At 43.1% G+C, this 14,033-nt stretch overlaps 1 protein-coding gene across 10 annotated transcripts in view; it reads right to left on the bottom strand.

Moving 5' to 3' along the window:
• FHOD3 (formin homology 2 domain containing 3) overlaps positions 1-14,033 on the bottom strand; it is a 1,229,746-nt gene that overhangs the window by 526,449 nt on the left and 689,264 nt on the right. For all 10 annotated transcript variants that reach the window (XM_085606822.1, XM_085606824.1, XM_085606823.1 and 7 more), the window contains exon 6: positions 5,192-5,286. In XM_085606822.1, the coding sequence (XP_085462948.1) occupies positions 5,192-5,286 (95 nt within the window). The remainder of the gene's footprint in view (positions 1-5,191; positions 5,287-14,033) is intronic.

Genomic DNA, 14,033 nt, shown 5'->3' with positions numbered 1-14,033 from the left:
ATGTGGGTCCCATGCTCACTGTAACACAGGTCTCAGGCTCCATCAATTAGTTATGGCTTAAATAGGCCAAAACCGGGTTACGGTTGATTGTCCCCCAGGGGGAAACCTGGGCTGGCAGTTCATGTTACACTGTTCCTATTGGAGCAGGACCAAGACCGGCTTCCATGTGGCTAGTCTCTATCTAGAATGTCACAGTGGGTGAAAAAAGACGGACTAGAAAGCAGCCCCGAGCGATCACCTGTGGCTGTGGTTAATTCAAACACTCCTTCCATCATTTTATTGTTTGCTTGAGTAGACCATGAGAGTAGGCACTCTCTATATACCCTCCCCTAAAGTAATATGAAGTTTAGGGGGAGGGGGGTTACCATGAACAACTTTATGGGTAATTCTAAACACTCCCAATTTTGGACAAAATATGAGGACAGAGGAATAAGTTCTAATGCTTAAATCCAGAGCACACAATGTAGCCAAATAGAATGAGTTGAGATTGAAAACCACATCACCTGGTTCCGCAGCTTACAACTAGCCCACTAGACCACAACTGATTCCGATGGAAAGGCCAGGGACTACCTTCCAGGGCAAAAGTTGCTGTATTGTGGCGCCAGATTTGTAATTCACTGTTTATTTCCAGGTATATTTAGATAAAGGGATAAAGCCAGAATTGGATGTTAAATCGATTAGCGGTGTGAGCATGTCTAAGTGAATTGCCCACCTTGTTAGGGTGCCGTCAAGGTACTTTTCATAGCACTTGCTACCTGCATTGTGTCTATTTAAGCCCATCCCCATATTTTCATAGAATGGGAAAAAAGCAGATGTATACTGCGACAAGTTTTACTAGGTTATGAGGCAGTAGGTGATTACTGGGCAGTGTCCAGGATCTATACTGTTGTTTACCCTCGGTGTTTCTGGTATTTAATTCTATTTTGATTATGGAGTTAGTCATAGTGTAAACTAGTGAGTGGACAAGGCTTCCTCCAGGACATGCTAATGGGTTCGGAAACCAAATACCATTTGACAGAGTAATCTCATGCACAAAGAGTCTCCATGCACTCAAGCTGTCTACACACGTGCAGTGTCCTTCAAAATGATCATGGGAAGCTGGCCAGCCTACTAGCCTCTTTTCAGAGCAGCAAGTTATTTATCGACACATTCCATATGTTGTAATATATTACATGCTGATGTGTTCAATAAGAATTGCTAACAACCAGCTCATTTGAATATTAAAGCTTCTGCAATGCTACTTACTCTCAAATTGTGTTTCCAAAAATGTGTATAACACACTGAATTGGAAGTGGAATGAAAAGTCAAAATTCTACAAATCACTTTGCTCTGATTTTGCAGATTTGTGTCAATTGATACGTGAGCAGATTACAGCCAAAAAAGCGCATTAGCTTGCTAAAGGCAGGAGCTGCTTTCCTAGAAATGTTAACAATAACAGCCCTGCTTTCCCGGTAGTGCTTCTATGTGCCAGCAGTTCATGATTTTAGGAAGGAGTGTAATTCTGCATTGCATTTTCTAAGAATCAATGAATGCTGCTGTGGAGTATAGACATTGTGTGCACTGCAGTAGAGCAAGAAATCTCTTTTGGCAGTATGAGTTTGATCTCCTCTCCCACCCCAGAATGAATGAATTAAACAACAGCATAATTGTTGTGCACAATTATAATTAAACAAAGATAATGATAGTAGTAATTTGCGAAGGCTGTGTCATTTTTGGCATGGATATAACCAAATGGGAAAGTGAATTAAATCTAAGGGCCTTATTAAGAGTTTAGTGGATGGGCTACTCTGCCAAAAACATGGTGGATGTCAGGCTGTCATACTAAAATATGTTATAGCCAATGGCACTTGTAATACAGTGGGCGGGATATTCACCATGTTTTGACAGAGTATCCCATCTGCCAAACTCCAAGTAAGGCACTAAGGGCCTGATTACGAGTACAGGTGCTATTTACTGGATGCCATAAATAATTATACTATGGGGTACGTTATTTATCGGACGCAATATATATACCACCTGTTGCGAGCTTTGGGGGAATAACATGCACATTTTGGTATTCAACACACCAAAATCCACATGGTATGTAAATACTGTACACATTTCCCCCATCAAATTTCAGCAGGTTTGGCCTGTTGAAATGTAATGAAGGTTAAGGTATTTAACACATCCGATAATTATCGGATACAGTAAATACCTTCCAACCCATAATTCTGACCCGTGAGTTCACCGGATTTTACACACGGGTGGGAATACACCAGCTCACTCATAATCAGAGACTTATTGTTATTTACTAACATTAATTAGAAAGCCACAGAAAAGCAAAGCTAAGTGTAACAATAGTCTAAATTTCACAACACAGCTGGTGCTGCAAATCACTAGAATTGCAAGCCCAATTCACAAAGATTTTGCTATGAGTAGGTACGACTTCCAATTGTAGTACTCCTGGCTTACTCCTGAATTCAAAAAGTAAGTGAGAAGTAATCTTGATTTACTTCTGGCTTATTCCTGAAGTTCAGGAGTAAGTCAAGAGTACCTCAAAGGATCACTGAGATTGGGACCTCTTCAGAACATCTTCTGGAATAGACTAAAAAACTAGCGTTACATTAATAATTATCCATATGCCTTTCAGTATCCTAGTACGTATGTTACCTTTCAGGAATTGCGCATATCGACCACACTAAGGGCCTAATTTAGAGTTTGGCGATGGGTACTCTGTCAGAAACATGACAGATATCCTATATGCCTTTTTGCAGGTGTATTATATCCAAAGCACGTGTAATAAGGCAGACAGGATATCTGTTACGTTTGTGTTTGGAGTACCTGTCTGAATGTAAATGAAGCCCACAATCTGCTACCCATGGCATGGTGCGACATACAAAACCCAACCTTCACTAGTTATAAAATACACTAGCACTCTTGAAAACTTACAAACAACTGTTTTATGAAACATCACAATAGTACTTGCTGTATACTCAATCTATATTTTTGGTTATTGAAATAGCCATTTACTTTTAAATGTTATTTTATTTTACAGTACCCACTGTTATGTTACAAGTATGCTGTTCTTCAGATTAGGGCTTAATTTCTACCTGGAAGGGGGGTACTAATATTTGAAATTACAGGATCCAATCTAAAATCTGATTAAATTAATTGAAGCCAAACAGGTAGATTTCTGTCCTCTTTTATAACAAGAAATGGCAGAGCCAATAGGTCTCGCCTTTGGGACCTTATAAGTGTTTAGCCATGCAGCACATTATCCTGGGTGCTGTGCCGCCAGGGATTGTAGCATTGTCAGGCTTATCTGCACCACTTTTTTATCTTGTGCAATAGATCATTGGAGATTTTTGTGATCAGATTTTGCTGCCGGCCATTAGGGCCAAATGGAGAAACTATTGCAATAAACATATGACAGCTTTTTATAAAACGATTCTGGTGTGTAATATCATTTTAGCACCGACAAATTCTGATCCATTCGTAACTTGTGAAAAAAGGAATGAAACAGATTTGCCAACATTTATGCTGTTTGTTTAATAAGGAATTGAACAAACATTAGAGATATGATGAGGTGTAAACTAAAAGGGTCATCATAGTATATGCACCGCAGAGTGGTCCAGTGTCACATGTGCAACACCTTCAGCCTGTCATGGAATTGTATCCATCAGCGCTTTGCAGGCCAAGATTCACATGCCTAAAACGTGAACTGCATTTCCCAGACTGCAATCTGCAGTGAAGCCAGAACTGAGCGATGGAATCACACACGAGTGACTTTGTAGGAACTACGCAGCCGCACCGTGCTGCTATTTAAATGGACATGCCTACCACCATAATATAGTAAACAAGAGGTACAGTGCCTTAAATGTGCCTTCTATAATCGTTGTCAGGGACTACCCCCTTCCCATAAATGTTACATTAGTAAAGGCCCAAGTGCATTAAAGGTGCCAACGTACATCCAATACTGAAATGCAGATACTGCCATTAAGTGAGCGATATTTTCCCCATGCTCCTGGTGCTATACAAAGGTGCCATCACTTGATTTAGCATTAATAATGAAATGGAGATACCATCCCATGGGTGCAATAAATACTGAAGTTCTTAAATTCCTCAGCACTATAAAGCATGTGCAGTTCTTATATGAAACAACAGACATGCACGCCCCCACAGAGGCTCTTAAATGTCTTTCAGGTGACCTTCACCCTATCCCTTCTTTGAATGTGCAGTACGCCATCAAGTGTGTATGGAAAGACTAACCCACCTCTTGTACTGCCGCTGTTTCTGCTCCGAAGACTGAGTGAACCGAAGTGTGCCGCAGCCCCAGCAGAGCACATACACACACCCAGGTACACCCCCCTGACAGACCACAGACTCTATGACTGTCTCTCCCAGCAGCAACAATGATGAAACGCTGCATTTTAAATCACAGAGTCACAACGGACTCAAAAAATCTGTTTTATGGGTCAAAATTAAAAATAGAGGTGGGCAAGCCGCGCCATTAAAAACAAAAGAAAGGCGCGGCCGCCATACTGAAAGGTAAAGTGTGGCGTGGTGCGCTGATCATGGGAAACATGAAGACTGCAGACAGATGATAGCCAAAGCTGCAACCAAGGCTAAACAGATTTTTTTAAAAGTCTGCGCCGAAACTAAGCATATGACTGATACTGAAATGGTCAATGTAGCAGCGGCAGTCTCCAGGGCAGGAAGAAGATAGCCAAAATGTGGGACAAATGTAAACTATTCACCAACGACCGCAAAGGAATTTCAAAAGTCAGAGGAAACATCCAATTAAACAACCAATGAAAAAGCGATGGTCATGTTCAAAGCCCATAGAGTGACAAGACAGCCAAAGGGTGGGACAAATGTAAACTATTCACCAGTAACAGCAAAGGAATTTCGAAAGGCAGAGGAAACAACCAATGAAAAAGTGCTGGGTGTGTTCGAAGAGTGAATACCGCATGTATCGAAGACACCACATGTGCGCTGCCTAGGCTCGACCTAAAAAGTAAAATGCATAGCTTGAGCTATGAAATAACTTTTGTACTTCTATTAACATACAGTCATTAGACATGTAATGCAAAACATTATCCACGTTCTAATTTATACATACATGTTTTAACTTAAAAAAACATTATATGTACGAAACGTTTATAAAATTGAATAGAGTGTGATTCAGCAGCATCAAAATCCCAACACTTACCTTTGAGCCAATGAGAGTGTATAGCCATTGTACAGTTTCATTGTGATTTATGACTCCATTCATCCCATCTACGTACAGCATGATCTGGCCCAACGCTGTTGGGAGAAAATGAATAAAAGAGAAACAAAAGTTCAGCAGAGATTATTTGAACATATTTTCAAAGTTTTTTGTCGTTGTCAAGTCACAAGGTCTTCTAAAGATAGCATTACATCTATATTGGTCTAAAGAACTATCAAACAAACAGCCGAGACACTGCATCTCTATCTCATAGAGCGGGCATACTATTTTGTCGTTGCCATTGCGTGTTGAGGCATGGTTGCAAAAGCCTCCAATTTAGCATAGTGGGCAGAAAAAATGCAGTATAGTAAGAATGAAGCAGTCTAATGCCTCCCAACCACTCTCATATAAAGATAAACACGCATTCAATGTATTCATATTAATAGACGAAGTAGACAGAGCTAATTTGGTCATGTGCTATACCACTTATGGTGGACGAGACAAACATCAGCTATGTTGTTACCATACCGTGGTGACAGAAATCCACCACACTGAAAGGCCAGACAAAATAACATATGCGTTTATCTAGTTCCAAAACCTTTGCACTGCTGTCGTTGCTGTTGAAAGCCACATTTTTGCATAGTCATAATGCAGATCCTCTCAGTTCTTAATCCTTATCTCTTGTCTTTGTGGAAGGTAAGGTAGATGCCAGGAAAGCTATTGCAAATGTTGTGGCGTGTTCAAAGTGAGTATACTGTATGCTGCTTGAATCTGCATGTATGTGAAAGAGAAAGACTAATGAGCCGTGTTATCTTTTAGTTCTGTGCTGTGCCCCTCACGCCTTGTCTCCCATTCAGTTCTGCACTCTACCCGTTGCCTTATTTGAACTCTATGGTGGTATCTGCTCTTTTCAGGTCCCTATTGCTACCCCAACCGTTTATGTTGTTCTACGGCATGAATTGTTCCCTCTCTCCTCTCTGCTTTCTTTTTATCTCTACATAATTTGATGCCGCCTCTGCTCTTTTACTTTATACAAAGTATTGGCCTCCTCTGCCTTCCTTCAATTTCTACAGGAGCTACAGGAACGCATGCCCTCTCTGGTGGTTTTCAATTTTCTACAGAATGTCATGGTTCACCTTTCACTTTCATTTCCCTGCAGTCCCTTTTGCCTTCTCTGCTCCCTTCCAGTCTCAAAGGGTGTACACTGGTCTCAGCTTTCTTTGCTCAATCTCTGCCTCTATCCCAGCCCCAGTGACCTTTCACCTAACACAAGTGTATTATGGTGACAAGCTTTCCAAGGTGCAATCTATCACCAATCGGGCAGTTTATGTAATTCAGTACTACAGGTGTACATTGATTTTCTGGGGAATTGTAGAGTCAATGATTTTACAGAATGCAATAGGTGTTTTCTGTGCATTCTATTGTACATTTGTGGACAGACACATTGGGACCCGTCATGTACTACTGTCTCTAGAGAAACGAATGAAGTGCGCCCTCCCACAATCTGCATATGGGAGGGACCGAGCCAATCCAATCCCCACCACCAGCCAGGTCGCGCGAGTTCACCCAGCAACATTCTTGGTCTGTACTAACTGTGCATGTGCTGAAGGGGTGATGACAATCCGCCAGTGAGAAGGCCTGCTTTTTCATACTTGGGTTGATTAAAACCGCCGTCTTGACATCCTTGCGAGGGCCAGACAGTTTCCGTTAATCGCACACGCCAAGAGGAAACACTGACAAGAAACTTCTAACACTTGACAATTCCTGGCGCAAAGACAAGGAGACCTGCCGGCCCAGGTCGCCATTTTTTGTCTGTTCCGAACAATGCGCCCGGCCCTCGGGGCCCCGTCAGAGCAGAGCTCCCTCACCACTGATTGTGGGGCATGGTTGTGAAAGTTTAATTAGTAGACAATTACAGGCCGCGGACAGACGCTGCCAATAATTAATGAAGGAGGTCAAAGGCAACGTGCCAAAGGTTAAGGGCTACTTAGACATAAGCAGTTTTTCCACACCAAGGGCAGCCGTGTGCTCAGTGGGTGCTCAGTTGTCAATCAAAATGTGGAAATTAACTAGTGGATAATTGTCCTCCATAACTGTCCTTGATTAGTAAACAACAAATTAGCGTTAAGGGAAACGTAATCATTATTGCAGATGAATATGTCATGTAGTTACATTGATTAAAAGAAACTATATTTCAAAATGTAAACGCAATAGTTCTGTATTAAACAGTAATGTTTTAAGACCCAGGCTGCTCACCTGTGCGTGGCCTCCTAATCGGCCATTCCATTCGAGCTGGAGGGTGCTGCCCTCTTGTGTGAATCCTGACATGCACCAAAGCAAACACATTATGTCAAATGTTACCTGGCCATCTCTGCTTCAGCAGCAGAGGCACTAATAGGTTTTAAAACGTCAATCTAAAAATGTTATTAACGTGCTGATATGCGCTTTATCCCTATGCTTGTAATCGCATTAGTCACAGTAAATACGGCCTTTATATAGTGACTAAGTCCTACTTTAGTTCTGTAGAGATGCAACTTAAGCATTTAAACTTCTTTCCAGGAGATGAGTTTTAACTTGTCATCCGTGTGGGCAGAAACTGAAGCCAGAGGGAGCAGATAAGGAGTAAGGAACTGGGGTTTTGAAAACGTGAACACACAGCAGTTTTTTTTGGGGCAGATTTATATAGCGCAAACTCGAACAGAAGGTATTGGAGCGCTTTACATGAGCACCAGTTACCTTACACAAGGACAAATTCATTTTTTGGTGGGCGCCGGGATATTAAGTGATTATCCCAGAATCACTGGATGCTGAGTCAACGCCGAGGCCCGAACCCGCTTCCACAGCTCCAAAGATGGCAGCTTTGGCCCTAAGGTAGTTTGCGTGAGCTGTGAAACCCAGGTTCAGAGGCATGAACATGATAGTACAAAAGAAGCGGACATCCCAATACAGCACTTGTATGTTAAAAAAATCCCAAATAAGTTCTCCTATAATGTACATGATTTTTGTTAGATGACACAAGCGAATATACAAAAATGATGATTTTTGTGATCCACTAGCCAGTAACTTATCAACTCAATGGTAATGGTAGGTGATGGGCTGCAGTGCGGCTTGGACAGTGACCGGTGATCTGCCAAAGTCAGGGTAGTGCACAGTCTGTACAACTTTCCCAGCACTAGGAAGGCTAGGCACAGAAAGGTTATAATCGATTGCAAAAAAATCAAAGTTATAGGGGGAATTGACCTCCATAAAACGATCTCATTGAACGCTCTATTTGTTGAGTTCTGAGTCTCTAATCACACGCCACCGCTGTCAGTAAGCCTGCCTGACTTCACGAGCCTTAAGGTCTAGTGCTAGAGAGTAATACATGGTGCTCATGTGTAGGTTCAATAGTAGGTTAGGCCCCAGGGCACCAGTGGTTATCTGCTCAGATTGTCACAACTTGAGCACAGAAACCCCATTGTGACCTAGGGCTCCTGAAAAAGTTCCAAGGTATTCTCATTTAATACATTTATCAAATAAATCTGCAAGCTCTGAATATTGCATTAACCAACAGTATCTTTGCTTCAGATTTGTAGAACTCGAGCAGTCTGGTCTTACAGAAAGGAACTCACTGTCAATTTGTTAATAGTGATTGTGTTTGTATAGTTAGATCGTGTCATACTTTCTCGAGCACAAGCGCCACTACACAAAATGTGCCATGGAGACACTTATCCATGAGGAATGCAAATGATAGACCACACCAGCATTGGTTTACACTTTGGTCTCCCAAGTGAATGGTGTACATCACAAGCAGCAATGATTACCCAGTGGACTCCAAGCCAATCTGGTGCCATCGCAGACTTCAACAATTTTGTGACAGTGCCCCTCCCCCCAAAGGCAGTTCAACAATACCCGGCATAAAAAGACAGATTTTTATTTGAGGCTGGATGACACAAAGGAGCCTATTTCGATATCGGTCGGAAAGTCTCCTAATGCAAGCCGGAGGCTTTCCGACCAACATCGATGGTTTCAATTCCGACTGCCTAATACCAATGTAGCCAGTCAGAACTGAAACCGGCCTGTCATTCCGGCTGACTTCTGATGGGCTCAAGGAGCCCGTTGGCTAGTCGGACCCGGCACGTAATCCCAATACAACAGCGTTTCTGCCGTCGGGATTATGATGCTCGGTTTCCGACAGGCTTTCCCACATGGACAGCCTGTTGAAAAGTAAGTTTGGGAGCCCCTAGCAAGGCTCCCTTCTCCTTGCAGCCTCCAGTTGGAGGCCAAGGGTTCACCCAAGGTGCCCCCCTGTTGATACCTGCACCGTGCAGCATGCACCTAGAGGTGCCTGTGATGCGGTGCAGGGATGAACACTATGGGAGATTGTGTCATGGGCCGGTTTACGGATGCAGCACAAGCTCCCAAAGGGAAATGGGAGTATGACACCGCACCATGTGCAGTTGCATCGTAATTATGGGGGTGAGGACCGCCGACCACAAGCCAGTTGGTCCCGATTCCGCGATGAAGTCGGTTGGAGGCAACTCAGTCCGACATCATAATCGGCCCCTTTGTATCTGCACTGTTAAAACCTTAGCGCAAACAAAGAGGTGGGATTTAAGAGCTCCATTGAGGATGATTGCAGTCAAGGACAGCAGCCACACCTACAGGGACCTACTGGACTGCCTACTCAAAGGCGGGTGGTCCTGCAGCACAATGTGACCGAGGAATGGACAACACCGCTCTTCCAGGCCTTTTCTGGAATGTGCGAAGTCTCAGCGCACAAAGAGATGCGTGGGAGTAATACAAACAATTATTCTACACCATTTCCACTGTAACCTTTTTACCAAAGGCTACTTGAGCATCAATGAAAAATGGTCCCAATATTGATGCTGGGAGGAGAAAAAGGATGCCATGATATCATCCTTATACAGAGAGCAAAGGAGGTCACTTGAAGGAGAAGCACACCTCTATCCAGTATAATAGTGGACCTGGTTTATTACAATCTACCTCACTAAAAGGGTCAGCGACACTCTGAAATTAGCCACAGAGGCACGCATGCGTGAATGTGACCCACAGGCGGGTCTGCGCAAAAACACCAGGCGAGAAATGAGAAAAGGAGAGTGGCGGCAGTAGCTTAAAAACAATAAATATGGCAGCACAGCCTTCGTGCTTCAGAACAGAAAGGAAAATATTCGAATTGTCCACAAACTAAATGGCGCCATTCAGCACAATTTTCTCACACTCTCCTGCTAGGTTAAGAATCCTTAGCGAATAGGGTGCAAAGGTCAAGTTACAACGAACACCTGTGGCAATACCGGGACAAGCCAAGGGAACAGCACACACAAAACAAGGCAAATCGAGATCTGGTTGCAAGGGGCAGTAAAAACATTCAGAGTGATGGACACTTCGAGTGACCACAAAAATTGCTAATTTGTGCAAAGCATTATTTAACACTTTTCCATGCTTGTTTATTTTCTACTTAGGTTTTGAGTGTTCGAGTGAAGATCAGATAAGTGCCATTATTTGTGGCAGCTTTTAGGGAAGACCATATATGGAATGAGAAATCAGACACTTCCAGACAAATAAACTCGGGGAATAGTTTTATTGAAGCTACTCTGCTCCCGGCAGAATCAGCCATAACACCCGCCAGCAGAACAAAAAACACAGTTTAACCCACAGGGAGGAATTTGGAGCACCCTAGGACACATCATATGGCTAATGACTTAAAGTGGGAATATGTGCTGCTTAAAATGAAGTAAACCTTTCAGATTATTAGTTGAAGTATTTTGTGACTTTGCAGTCCCGCGGATCTGTACTTTTACATAAAATGTCCAAAAAACCCACTCTTGACAAGATATTTAGTAGAATGCAAAAAATGCCCAAAATTTAACTTCATCATGCTAAAAAATAATAGACATTTCATACATAAGAACGCTACACTTCATCAAGCTGCACACTGTTTTCGATAGCAGAAGTTTGCACAATTCAACAGTTCAGCAGAAAAAAGTAACAACCAGTGGCAAATCCAATAGGTCCGGTCTTTCACACCCGACCTCCTGCCAATGCTTTGTGCCAATGCTGTTCCACATTGGTAAGAAGAAAAAAATGCTTGTTTGCTGATGTTAAACTGCATCTGCAATATAAAAAAAGCGCAAATGGGACTGAACTGTGGATATTTTTTTCCAAACAATAAGACCTATGCCATAATTCACTTTTACTGTTGGACGATAACTTGAGTTTTGTGTAGTATTACTGTTAAATGTATATATTAATCACCCACTATAACAAAGAAAAAAAGTAATGAAAATTATTTATAAAAAGTAATTTACAAATTACAAAAATAATAAATGTCCACATGCATTTTGCATGCTGCTCGACTACATATGCAATCAGGAAACATTCAATTTTTTTTTAACTCGGAGAAACATGAACATGAACACACGTTATTAACGTTTGAATGAGGTGCAGAGCTTAGAGAATGGAGGGAAGAATTGCGTAAATGGTGTGGAGAACTGATATAATAGAGGAAGACACTGTAAAAATCAACATGCTTATATAATTGATGAGAACCCGTCTACAGTAGATGGAGGAAATTGTGTAAATAGTGGCAATAATGTCAGTGGCGGCTGTCAGGGAACGGGGGTGGTGTGCGGGTGGGAGTGAAAAAACAAACTATAAAAAAAACACTTACCTCTTCACAGGTGCCGTCTCTCCTCCTCGTTACTTCTCTTCCTGGCGAGTACCGGAAGCAGAAAGCACACAGGCTCCCCTAATCCAATCAAAATACTGCAATGCAGCATTGTGGTTTTGTCTGAGCGCCATGGTCAGTGCTCAGGCGGAGACTATGAGCCTGTGAATGTTCACCACCAGGCTGTGCATTACAACCTGGTGAGGAACATGCAAAGGGCGCATGACTGCTTGGCCGGCCCATGACGGCCGGCCAATCCGTCATGCGCACTTCCATCCCCGCCCTGCCATAACCTAGCCCCGCAGCTATGAAAAATAAAATGATAATACCGATGTTCTCATTTCTTTTTCCTTATTTCACTGCTCTGAGAGCAGTGGGGTGACTCTCCTCTGCCTTAGCGGAGGAGCCGTCCCTGAATATTGTGCAACTTCAGAGCACTTGCATGGAAAGGGAGGGCAAGATGTGCGAGCCGTGGCTGGGTTGTGTAAATGAAGGTATGAATGTGGGTGGGAGAGAATGGATGTGTATTGAAGGGCAGGTTTATGTATGTTGCATCACATTTTTGTAAATGGGGGGCAGGATTGTGCGAATGGCAGCAGGATTCTGTATATGGAGAGGTGCCTTGTTTAAATGGATGGTATGTGCCCGTAAAAGGCAAGAGGATGGCGCCACAGTTCAGTTCAATATATATAGACAATTCATGTGTAACTAGGGATTGGTTGGTAAATGGGTGTAAAGTCTTGTGCAAAATGGGTTTTGGCATTGGCTTCCGTATTCTGTGCAGAATTTTTGTGCAAATAAGGAGGAGGCGAGGAAGGATTTTGTATATAGAAGGCAGTTTGTGTAACCAGGGAGAAGGTGAGGGTCGTGTTGTGTAAAGAAGAGTAGACTTGTATAAAAGTAGGGTGGGCATGTGTAATGATGGAGGTGCACTCTGCGCTGCTGTGTGTATATGGAGTGTCTGCTTGTTTAAATTGGAAATGTGTGGTGCAAAATTTTTCATATGATGCACCCGCCCTTGAAAAGCGGGTGCATCATATAAATGGGTTTTAAATGGACACAGTCATGTGAAACACTCAAGTGTTTTATTCGGAACAGTGAGTAGCTTGCTTGTGGAGGTGGGGTTTAATTTCACAGATAGGCTAGAATGTTGCTTCGAGGAGACAATACAAGCATTTATTGGTTGTAATGTGAAAGCTGGGATTGGGCAGAGCTCAGAATATCTTGACAATCACATTGTCAGAGTACTGAGTCAAACGGTCTTTGTTGGTACCACAAAGCATTCCAAATGTGAAGCACTCCCGCTTCGGGTCACGAACTCTCTGATGAGGTACACTTTGTTCTAAGTCCTCCTGCATGGAGGAGATACACTGTTAACACAAGCATTGGCAAATCCAACAGGTCTCACCTATGAAAGAGCTATTGGCTTTGCCAATATGTTTTAGCCACGTTGTACACAGGGCCAGACTGGCCGTAGCGGGCACCGGGCGTTTTCACGGTGGGGCGGATGGGTGGAAACTGGTTTTGGAGCAGTGGAGGCATTTCTTTTGTTACTGTGGACCGGTTCTGCAGCATGACTGCAATATCGCCCCCTGTATCAATAGAAGCAGAAGTGTTTCCCACCAGCACCCCTGCACCCTCCCGGGGTCAGTCCTACTTAATTGCCAGGGCTTGTTTGAGTTCTCAGTCCTGCCGTGGTTGTACACCAGCATGCTGCTGTTCAGCATGGCTAAAAGTTAGTGGGGTAAAGGAGAGCAGAGGGGAGTGTTTTAAAGTGGAGTAGAGTGGAGTGTAATGGAGTGGCGTAGTGAGTCATGGAGTGGCACAGAATGGCATAGTGTAGAATTGAGTTAAGTGGCATGGAGCAAAGTGTAGTGCGATGGAGTGGCATTGAGAGGAGTGGTGTAGAATGTTGTGGAGTATCGTGGAGGGATTTGAGTGTCGTAGAGTGGAAGGGCGTAGATTGGAGTAGAGTCTAAGAGTAGGGAAGAGTGTTGTAGAGTGAACTGGCATAGAGTGTCATGGAGTGGTGGAGGGAAGAGCGGAGTGGTGCAGAGGGTGTTGCGTAGAGTCCTGTAAAGTAGAGTAATGTAGAGCAGAGTAGACTGTCTAAAGTGGAGTGGCGTAGAGTGAAGTGGTGTAGAGTGAAGAAGAGGAGTGAAATGGAATAGTGTGTCA

The sequence above is a fragment of the Triturus cristatus genome, chromosome 5_2 (genome assembly GCF_964204655.1).
Source record: "Triturus cristatus chromosome 5_2, aTriCri1.1, whole genome shotgun sequence".
Taxonomy (NCBI): domain Eukaryota; kingdom Metazoa; phylum Chordata; class Amphibia; order Caudata; family Salamandridae; genus Triturus; species Triturus cristatus.
The sequence above is the reverse complement of the archived record's forward strand: the minus strand, read 5'-3'. Positions and strand labels throughout refer to the sequence as shown.